General features: G+C 43.6%; 1 protein-coding gene across 1 annotated transcript; it reads right to left on the minus strand.

The window, feature by feature from the left end:
* Window positions 1–987: 987 nt before the first annotated feature.
* On the minus strand, window positions 988–6,958 carry csdc2a (cold shock domain containing C2, RNA binding a). Its single transcript, XM_031844245.1, has 4 exons — window positions 6,756–6,958; window positions 3,557–3,917; window positions 3,246–3,368; window positions 988–3,134 (listed from the first exon to the last, which is right to left on the minus strand). Exons 2-4 carry the CDS (start codon window positions 3,742–3,744, stop codon window positions 2,972–2,974), a joined length of 474 nt encoding a protein of 157 aa, XP_031700105.1. The 5' UTR covers window positions 3,745–3,917; window positions 6,756–6,958; the 3' UTR covers window positions 988–2,971.
* Window positions 6,959–10,398: the final 3,440 nt, after the last annotated feature.

Consider the following 10,398-nt stretch of genomic DNA (forward strand, 5'->3'; position numbering starts at 1 on the left):
TATTGATTTGTCATTACACCTGAAACATGCTCAGTTTTATGGTGTGTCAGGCTAATTATTATGTTTCCTTGTAAAGCTTTCAACACTGTTCAGTGTATTCTTTTTTTCTAGTGTATTCAATAACCTTTTCAATTTTCAATCATTCAGTCACTGTTTGTTTCGCTGTCTGTCAGCATGTGAATGTCTGTGTCTGAGCTTGAACAAAATCAAAACAGCATTAAAATCAAGCTTTTTAAAGAACTGACTACCTCTAACTTCAGATCCTGGTCCTATCAAAGATAATTCAGACCAGTCATGTGTGTGTGTGTGTGTGTGTGTGTGTGTGTGTGTGTCGTGTCCGCTGGATGCCTGGGATTATCAGCAAAACAATAACTCATGCTAGATGTTAATTTGTACTTTTCCACATTGATACTCAATAAATAAACCTGGGAAATGAAGAACTGCCTGACTCGACTGATAAAATTGGAAAATGACTTGTTTGCAGATTGTATATCACTCTCTTACTGCTTTTTATCTCTCCAACTACAATAATAAACATTATCCACAAAAGAGAAGTAAAAGGGGGAGGTCCCATATTTAAACCTAGACCTATCTAACATCCTTTCACATTAATTCAACAGTAATAATAATCCAATAATATAGTATATAGCAATATTAAAACACACCAGGGTCCATTTGACTGTATTATGAGTACTTTATTATCATTATTATTATGAGAATTAGCAAATTATTTGTGCTGGTCCGCCCTCTAACGGACTCCAGTGAGACAAAACGAGACATATGAGGATCATTTTCTAAGATCCCAAACAGCTGTCTGAGGCACTGAGACAAAGTTCACAGTGAAACGTTGTCAGAGGGCTCTCAAAATAACCGCCCTAGTTATTCCACTTTGTACCGACACCAGTGAGGACTAGACAGGCTAAACTCAAAAAAAAAAAAGCACAGAACATTCTCTGCACTTAGCAAAAGAGTGTTTCCACACAGGTCTGTGAATCCAGTAGTAAGTTTTATTCAAACTTTAACTTAATGACAAAAGACGATGTTACAGTGATTTGACAGAAATGAAAAGTGCTTGTGAACACAATCAAACGTGTTTGTCTCACAGCGAGGAAACAAACGGATGCTGTGTGTTGCTAATATGTTAATTCACACGCATGGCGACACATCGAAGATGCAAGGGAGACCTAACGATGCCTCTCTGAAGGCTCCAGCTGCGTTACCGCATGATGAAACAGAATCAACGCATTCTACGCTTAAAAAAAAGAAATCACAGCAAAAAGGTACAGAACATGCCCGATTTCCAAAACAACAAACGTGCTTGTTATTTCGAACACCACACAGTTATTAAAAATTAGACAAGAATTATGTAGAAATTAGAAACTTTTTTTGTGTGTCAATGATAACATGACAGTAGCAAAGGGATATTAACAGGGTAGTATCATTAGAGTGAGGTGTGCAGTGTATTCAAATTTAACTTTGCACAAGTACTTATAAATGCAGCTTTTAATTACCAAAACCCTGATGGTCTCATAGTTACAAATGAAAATAAATAAGTCAATAAATAAAGTCTTTTTAAACTTACATCAGGAAGCCTTCGGTTTTTGTTTTCACAGTCGTTTGCCGTGACGTATGAAACTTACTGGACTTTCCCATGTTTTCACTTTCCACCTAAAAAAATCAGCGATTTATCTTCCTCAGCTTGACCCTCCTCTTTAACATCTTATGGGTGATTCTTATTTCCTTTATGGGCTTATTTGACTTTAATCGTGGTCTTCCTGATTACACGTGCTTTGTTTCACTTCAAATCTAACTGCTCAAGTGCATCTACAGATAATCACTCCATCCTCCGCCCGTTCCCCGACCGTCCTCTCTCTGCAGTTTTACTTCCCCCAACCAAAAACCCTCTGGCCTGGTTTCTCAGTGGCAGGCCCACACGTCATCCAGCTGCTGTCTCTACCACCAGAACTGAAGACCGTCATAGGAGATGGCTACAATAATACTGGATTTCTACACTTGCCGAGTAGACAAAATAGAGTAGTGCTACAATATTAAGAAGGAAAATAACTCCTTATTCAGAGAGCTTATCGCAGCTCTCGAGGCCGAAGCGCATTAAGAGCTATTTGTGTCAGAGTTGCTTTACGCTGTAAGTGCATTGATTGTTTCCATTTGGCAGCCATGTACCAGCAGGCTTTTTGTGGTACCTCAAGCCACCTTAAAGTGTTTCTGTTTTCTGAAGGCAGTGAGATGAAGGCAGATCTCAGCAGCTGTCCCTTTAAGCCTGATAATAAACAACAGAGACGAAAAATGCAATTTTGTCAATGTAATTTTCCTGGGATTCAACCATCTCCGTTAGTCTTTGTAAACACAACATAACATGGCTAAATTGTGCATTTTTCAATCGGATGTTTGTCACATGACTTTTGGCAGTGCTGGCATGTCGTTTACATCAGTCGGTGGCTTATAGAAAGAAGGACAATAAAAGCGGGATTGAAGCTCAGAGCTCCATTGAGCTGGTCGCTTGAAACTTAAACTCTCCTGTCTGTCGTGTGCAAATGAAGCGTCTATGCAGCAGAACTGTAGTCAGATTTGCTCAAAATGTGATTCGGCCTCTCTAGCATCCCAGCTCATTGACGACATCGCTTCCCTAACAACCCCTGATCTCAGGTAAAATATATTCCTCAGGTCAAAGTAAAAAAAAAATCTACCACCAAGCCCTGAACCCTAACTTTCAAACCCTATATAAAAACATGATGACCGTCACAGGAAAACATTCAGACAAATACATTCAAAGCTTGACCTCCCAAACCTCAAACAAACGTTTCACCGACATACTTCCTGCCACCGCAGGCCGAACTCCGCAGCACACCAAGCTCCGATCCCTCTTCCCAAAATCTCCACCCAAACCTCACACCTTGAAAAAACATAAAACCTAAAACTAAATCCAAATCCTCCTTGTCCTGGAGCGGGTGGTCTAGGAGCTGATGATCTGACCTGACCAGGTCTCGTGCTTGGTGACTGGATTCAGGTGAGTGAGCACCACCTCCACAGCCTGGATCTTCTGGTTCTTGGGAGGGATGGGGCACACCTTGTACGTGACCTCGTCCCCTTCCATAGGCACGTACTCTCCATCAATGCTGTCCAGGAAACACACACACACACGATGAACTCATTCATGAACTCACCTGCACAGAAGGCCAACTTCCACAAAGACAAGTCGATGTCGTGAACAAAACAAATCCACTCACTCAGAGATGTGGACGAAGATGTCCTCTCCTCCGTGGGAGGGGCGTATGAATCCATGACCCTGAGACCTGGAGAAGTTTTTACACACCCCTTTATATACCGGACTTGATTTGGCTCGCACTGTCCTGCAGAGAAAGAGCGACATACATGGAATCAGAGGGAGAGAGAGGAACGTCTAGGATTGGTTTGAAGGTTTTGTATCTCTGGATTCTGGTTGTGGGCATTTATTAACTATTAAACTTACTATCACAAGTAAATATAATTGAACACAATTTTATTTTTAAAGGATATAATGGCTTGGATCTCCACTCACGCTGAGTATGTGCGGGTGCGCTTGGTGGGCAGCGGGCTGGGCAGCTCTCCGGGCTGCGGCGGTTTCCTCTCCCTCTCCCAAACCCGACTGCCCTCCCTCAGGAAGGGGAAGGAGAGCTGCAGGGGGGTTCGGGGGGAGGTGAGCGGCAGTGGGCGGTCTGCCGTCGAGGAGGCAGCGGGGTCTGACATCTTGACTGGTTACAGGTTGGGATTTTCTTTTTCTTTTTTTCTATTTCAGGTCTCCTCCGATGGAGCGCAAGGAAGAGGAGGAAGGAGGGTTACACCTCCTGCATGGCAAAGAGTGTGTGAGAGGGCGGAGGAGACGTTCAGAGGGGAGGACTTATAGGTGGAGCAACGATACCCTGCAATGAAGGAGCAAGGGAGGAAAGGAAAAGAAGGGTTTTATTCATCATCAAAGATGACAAACACTGCAGGTGTAATTGTTGTGGCCAGTCTTGTTGATGTGTTGCAGTTGAACTGTGTGCTTGGTGCTTGTCTAATTTATTACCTGTCCTGTCTTACTGTCACGCCCTCTTCCCAAACGCCTGCAGTAACTCAAAGAGATAAGTGAATTATTATACCGGAAACGTAGACAATGTAGTGATGAAAGCTTTCTGTTACTTGCTGACTATCACACTGTTGGTTCGACCGAAGGTTTAGTGAATACAAAGAGGGAAAACTGGCTCCCTTCAATCATCGCGGGAGGAATTAGAAATGCACTTCGGGTCAGATGTTTTTTTTGCCAACACACACACAAGCTCCTTTATAGTGGCTGTGTCCACTGCCATCTTAAAATATGGTGACTTTGAACATTCCAGATCAACAGAAGGATTAAATGCTACTTCAGACAAATCTCTTACTTCAGAAGATAAATAAACCATTCAAAAAATGCATTTTCATAAAGCTGAAGTAGCACAGCTGTGCACCTTTAATTGACAAATAATGTATATTCATGATATTGTTCTTGTCATCTGACTGCTTTGCACTCTGGTCCTTTGAGACACTTCAGTGCATCTCGTACAGTTGATTTTATCACTGTGTGAATGTTGGTGCGAAATAGTGAGTCTGGAAAAGATGCCTGTGCTGCTTTTGAATTCAAAGGTTTTCAGACAGACTTGTTGAAAGTGAATCAATGAATCACAAACCGACCCAGACATCAGCTCTGAAAATAACTAATAGCTGATTTCCACCAGTGTAGAAGTGTTTCAGGGTGTTTCTTTTTTTGTTTGTTTTCATTAAAAACAAGCCGTACAACAGCTGGAAGCTGCTGTGAGAGAAACGAGACTCAAAGCAACTTGATTTCCGAGCACCAGACTGCTCTGGCTTTGAAAAGGTCCCAAGATGATGTAAATAACAATCCTGCCCCGGAGGGCCTCGGCTCAGCTCGGCTCATCACACTATATTAAAAATTCCCCACTCGCACAAGACTGACATCCATTACAGGATCGCTCTCTGCTGTGTGTATTCAAACAACAAGCTGCTCTCTGAAACGATGCCGACAGTCATTTTAGGACGAATGAGCTCCATCACTGGGCCATGACACAAACCCAATTATCGTGCTGTAGCTAGGAGTTGTGACGTGTGTGTGTGTGTGTATCATTAGGTGGCTCGTCATTTTGACACTCACAACCGCAACAAAAGCCCTACAGGGCATTGTTCTGCAGAGGTTACACTGAAGCCTGCAATACAGATGTGGGTGGATGTGTTATTGGGGTTATGTTAATATTGATGTCACATCTGCGGGCTGAATGTTTGACAAAGACTGATGAATTCAGTGTGTGTCAGACTGAATCCCACAGGCTCCATTCAATATCACACTCTGTCAGTCTAAATATAGCAGTTTGTGTGTGTGTGTGTGTGTGTGTGTGCGAGAGGTGGGACCTGTCTTTCATGCTGGACAGAGAGGTCACAAGCTGGAGGCTTTAAAGCTTCCCGAGGCCCCTGATGCTTCCTGTATTGGGATGTGTACACACTTCATATCACCAGTGCAATCCTTCACTTTCCCTCCGTGTTGTTTTCAGAAATCTCACCCTCGTCTGTCTCCTCATTGGTTCAGCCTCCACCTGCTGGGCTGAAATGATTCTCATTGAATGTGACTGTCAGCTGATGACTAGTATCTAATTGTAAGATTTGTCCCCCCCCCCCCTCTCTTTATTGAGGTTGGCTTCAGGCTCGTCCAAATAGTACAAGTGTCCAAAGGTCCCCGGCATTACCACAGGAGAGGCTTTAATCTCTCCAGTTTTACAAGATCATTTAGAAGAAGGTTTCTGCAAATGGCTGATGATTGATAAGTAGGGCTTTTATCCTCCTGGTATCATGTTGGAGAGTAACGATGAACACACACATCTGCCATCATGGTGGCACTGGGGAGAGGACTGACAACATGACTGATGGATGACAAGGCATAAATATGTAGCCTAAATAATTCAGCAACCTGACAGGTTGAGCTCCTATTTCATTGGCCCTTTCAGTAGGGCCCAGAGATAGGCCAGCAAACGGACTTCCTCAGTGAGTCGGCACTGCTTCTGTGTCGGATGAGTTTTTTAAAACATTGTAATCGGGAGGGTGAGAGACAAACAAACAAAAACAAAAAAAGAGGTCAGACTGGACTTGGGAACGGAAGAGAGCTAGAGGAGCTTTGAAAAGACAGACAAAAGGCCAAAAGCAGCTCCCTGTGAAACCAGGGCACTGTGGCTGTCTGTGCTCCTCTCTGCATCAGCATGGGAGGCACGTCAACTCCACACACACACACACTCACACACACACACACACATGAACAGTCTTTAAACTTTAAATTAGCCTTATTGCTTTGTTTTATGGTATAATTAGTTTGAAAGTGAAAGTGAGGCCGGCAGATCCTAAATAATTCACTACAAAATAAAAGCCCTGCAGGCGGGTTGTTTCCAGAACATTCTCACACTGTGGCAGCTTGATGCTCAACTGATGCCAAAAAAAGGTGACGCCAAAAAATGCGCCCCGACATGAATATGGGCTAGAAGAATAAAAAAAAAAAAAAAGAGATGACGGGTGAGATTGTAAATCTGTGCTCAGAGTTAAAGACCGACACCCCGACATTTCACCACAATGCTGCCTTGAACCGACGTCCGTCTGCCCGACAGAGAGAATAAAAGGCTTGGATGTGAGCCACGCTACAAATCACCCACAAAAAAAAACAACCCATAGACCGAGCGATTACTTACCGTAAAAAGCGCCGATCAGCTGTCGGTCAGACGCGATGTGTTGGTCCCGTGTTTTCGAAGGCGCTACCAGCTCAATTATGTTATTAGATCCGGTGAAAGCTGCGAGGATCATGTGGAGAATAAAGTCAGAGGATCTTGGTATGGATGCGGCGCACACAGGCGGGATGAAAAGAGCAGCAAATGAAAAGAAGGCAGTGGAGACGGGGCGGGGGTTACTACGCTAGAAACAACAGCGGGCTTCAGCACACTACAGTCAACTCTTTGTTCTCCTCGTGGATGGGAACGCTTCTTAATGTCTTTTTTTTTTCATTAGACCGTTGAGATTTAAATTAACGTTGAATGGACTGTATTTGATTTATATTGTGCTCTATGCTCAATGTCTAGTGTCATTTCTGATTTTTATTTTCACTGTTGGCTTATACATATTATGCTTTTTTTCTATTATTATTATTATTATTATTACTATTAGTCTCCCGCTCAATTAACTCAAAAAAAAAGTCTGATCCATGCAGTGCCCCAGTACTGATGAACCAACATTACTCCAAACCATTTTACTTGTTTGCTGAAAAACAAGGATTTGCAAATGCTGTCCTGACGAAACAAAAAAGGTGAGCATGAACAGCCCCCTGCCTATTTCGGCACACAACTGGACCCGACAGTCAGAGAAATGCCGCCCTGCTCCAGGGGACTGGCAGTCACCGCTTATGCTTATTGGAAGGCCTCGACGATAACCAGGGGTCATGCCCCGACGCTGTACACAGGCCGCGTGGTCTTCTCGCCTTGCTCACTGCACCAAATTGTGTTATCACGAATGACAATTGCTCAACAATGATCAGCATGCATGCTCATCTTTAAGTGGACCTACAGGAAGTCCTATTACAGAGCTTCCTGTATTCTTGAACGTGTCAGTAACTTATCATCCACCTGTTTGCGATCTAAAACATAATTTCTACCTTCAAGCATGACCTCTAAACCACATTTCAGACTGACGATTGCTGTTCTGTGGTAGAGTTTTTTATTGAGCTAAAGTTCGTAAAAGGTCATCATGCATGAAGTCGTTATCATTAGTCATTGCCGCTGTGTTTCCTGCCGCAGCTGAATGACAAGGACGAGGTTCTGGCCCACCAGAGGAAGGTGAGCATCATGTTAGCCCACAATGCAGAGGAGCTGCAGAGACAGTTGCATCCAGATTCACATTGAGGGCCACCAGACCCATCAGAGAACCAGAGCTGGTCTCGGCAAACGTCCAACACACCAGAGTCTAAGATGAAACCACAAGTCCCACCAGTCTAACGTCCAACAGAGCTGCTCCAGGACAACCGGCGAGTCTGTCAGAGTCCAGGACTGAACCGTGGGAGCTGGCGGACCCGTCACAGTCCGACACCCAGCACCGTCGGACCACAAGAGCCACAAGTCTGAAATCCAACAAGCAGATCAACCAAAGTCCTGATCCACCTACAGGATCTACCTAGACTCCATGGCTCGTGGCCACAAACGTCATGGTTTGATTCCAAAAAAAACTGGGGAAGACGTGGACGGATAGAGCACCTGATTTTTAAACTGGGTCTGACAAGGTGTCCGTATGTGACGAGCTGGAGTGAGAATGTGTTGCCCCGCTGGATAAATGGAGGTGGCGGCCCACACAAACCCATCAACAGCAAGGTTTAGTTTGGACCTGTCATCATCTTATTCACAGAATTATCGCTATGTTAATTAAAAAAGTGTCAGCCAAGTGTCATTTTTACTGCCCAAAGTGTTGACCAGCTGCGGCTAAAAGTGAAAAGCTACCTCAATGTTTAGTCCACTAATCCTTGTTAATAATCAAAAGAGATGAAGAACAGTTTAACTTTGATGGAACATTGGAAAATTTGCATTTATTGTTGAATAGAATACATAGAGCATAGTATTTGCATTTCAAAGTTTTATTGTTATTTCAAATTTACATTTCAAACTTTATTTGTCTTTCAAACTTTATTTGCATAACCAAACACACCAGATTAACTGGCATGTGTGGTCCGTGGGAGGAAACCCACGCAGACATGGAAGAACAGAGGTGTTGATTTACCTTCTATACCTTTGAGTTACTATGAACCCTAAAGCTATAGAGGCAGGTGTTCTCCATGTGTCCCCAGTTGCTGTTGATCTGTAGCTTCACATGTCTGAAGACCCCTATGTCTGGATTCTGGTCAGAGACAAGAGAGAGAAATGGATAAAGAGAGTCAGGCAATGTAACAGACACAAATGAAAGGATAGGACATCAGCGATAAAGAAGACATTTTGTTTTAATTCCAGATGTTCCTGGCATCTGTGTTGACCACATGGTCTTTGCATGTTTGTAATCTATAGTATTAATAGCAGCTCCACCTCTATCTCTAATAGTTAGTTTAACTACAGCTTGCAGCCATTAACATGGCAGGACGAGGTTTCATTCTCAGAAGAACAATAAATAGTTAAAGCTAATCTCTGCTTATTATGCTTGTGGAGAAATCTGGTAACCTCACAATGTTTTTGAATGTGACCGAATAACACGTTCATGGATTCTGTTCTGTCTAACTTATGTCATACTCACGGGCAGTTCAAAGGTCTGAAGTGCTGCGCTGTCCTGATCGTAAACCAGTGTCCCCAGGTAGGTGCCTTCCTCATCCGTGGTGCTCATACCCTGGAAGAGACAGAAAAGAAACGGAGATGAGCAGAGCCTTTTGTTGTGTATGACATGTCGAGGATGACGACAGAAAATGTCTGACTTACGTAGATTGAAAATTCCCTCGGTGCTCTTGAAATGTGTCTATCGGGGGACTGGCTCTTTGGGATGTGGCCGAGTGTCACGTGAGTGATGGAGACTGGGTGCGACAGGGAGACGAATAAATGCCCTTGGCTGCCTGCAAAGGACCAGCATTCTCCTGGAAGCAACGGTGACTGTCCCTAAGGGGGAGAGAATTTAATTTTGCAACTGTTACCTCCATGTTCTTTGATATTAAATACCAGAAGTTTCAAAAGTGTAATTACAAGACACTGTAAAGCAATGTGGCTGTAACTCCTACCTGGATCACTCTTCGCTGTGCTTTGGATGAATAGCACCCGAAGAATTGTCTATCCAATATTCCAGCTCCTTTGTTGCAATATGTGTCCGAAGATAAGTGACGTAAAACTCTGGCTCCTGCATGCACACAAGTACAGGACACACGTACAAAGTTAGAAACCAACCTCCGAACAAGTTCCACAATAAAGCACATGTATGAATAGTGATGACACGATGATGAAGATGATGACGATGGCTCACCTAGCGATTCTAAGGCGAAGTTTGCCATCGTGTCTGCCACGGGAACAAGCGTGTTCGTCCACTGTTTGAGCATCTGCACCTCCTGCTGGACCTCTTTCAGTTGAATACACGTGTGTGTGTACTGTGTGAATCCTGAGGGACACAAAGCACAAAGTTAAGAAATGTCAGTTTGATGTGGGGACTGAAATAAAACCAGCTGACCCAGGATTTACATGTATACTAGAAATGATTGTGGCAAAAAGTTGAAAATCACTCACCAACAGAAAGAAGAAGCAGGAGCAGGAAACATGGGATCATCAGTGTCCTGTCAGTAGTGTTGATACTCTGTGTCCTGCCAGTAGTATTGATACTCTGTGTCCTGTC

The sequence above is a fragment of the Anarrhichthys ocellatus genome, unplaced genomic scaffold, assembly GCF_004355925.1.
Source record: "Anarrhichthys ocellatus isolate YVR2014 unplaced genomic scaffold, GSC_Weel_1.0 scaffold4, whole genome shotgun sequence".
In the NCBI taxonomy this organism is placed as follows: domain Eukaryota; kingdom Metazoa; phylum Chordata; class Actinopteri; order Perciformes; family Anarhichadidae; genus Anarrhichthys; species Anarrhichthys ocellatus.

Excerpts from the sequence above, each read along its gene's own strand:
- csdc2a (XM_031844245.1), bottom strand. The coding sequence starts at position 3,744 with ATGTCAGACCCCGCTGCCTCCTCGACGGCAGACCGCCCACTGCCGCTC. Across the intron at positions 3,369-3,556 it reads CGCACCCGCACATACTCAGC|GACAGTGCGAGCCAAATCAA; the intron begins GTGAGTGGAGAT and ends CTTTCTCTGCAG. Across the intron at positions 3,135-3,245 it reads ATCTTCGTCCACATCTCTGA|CATTGATGGAGAGTACGTGC; the intron begins GTGAGTGGATTT and ends TTTCCTGGACAG.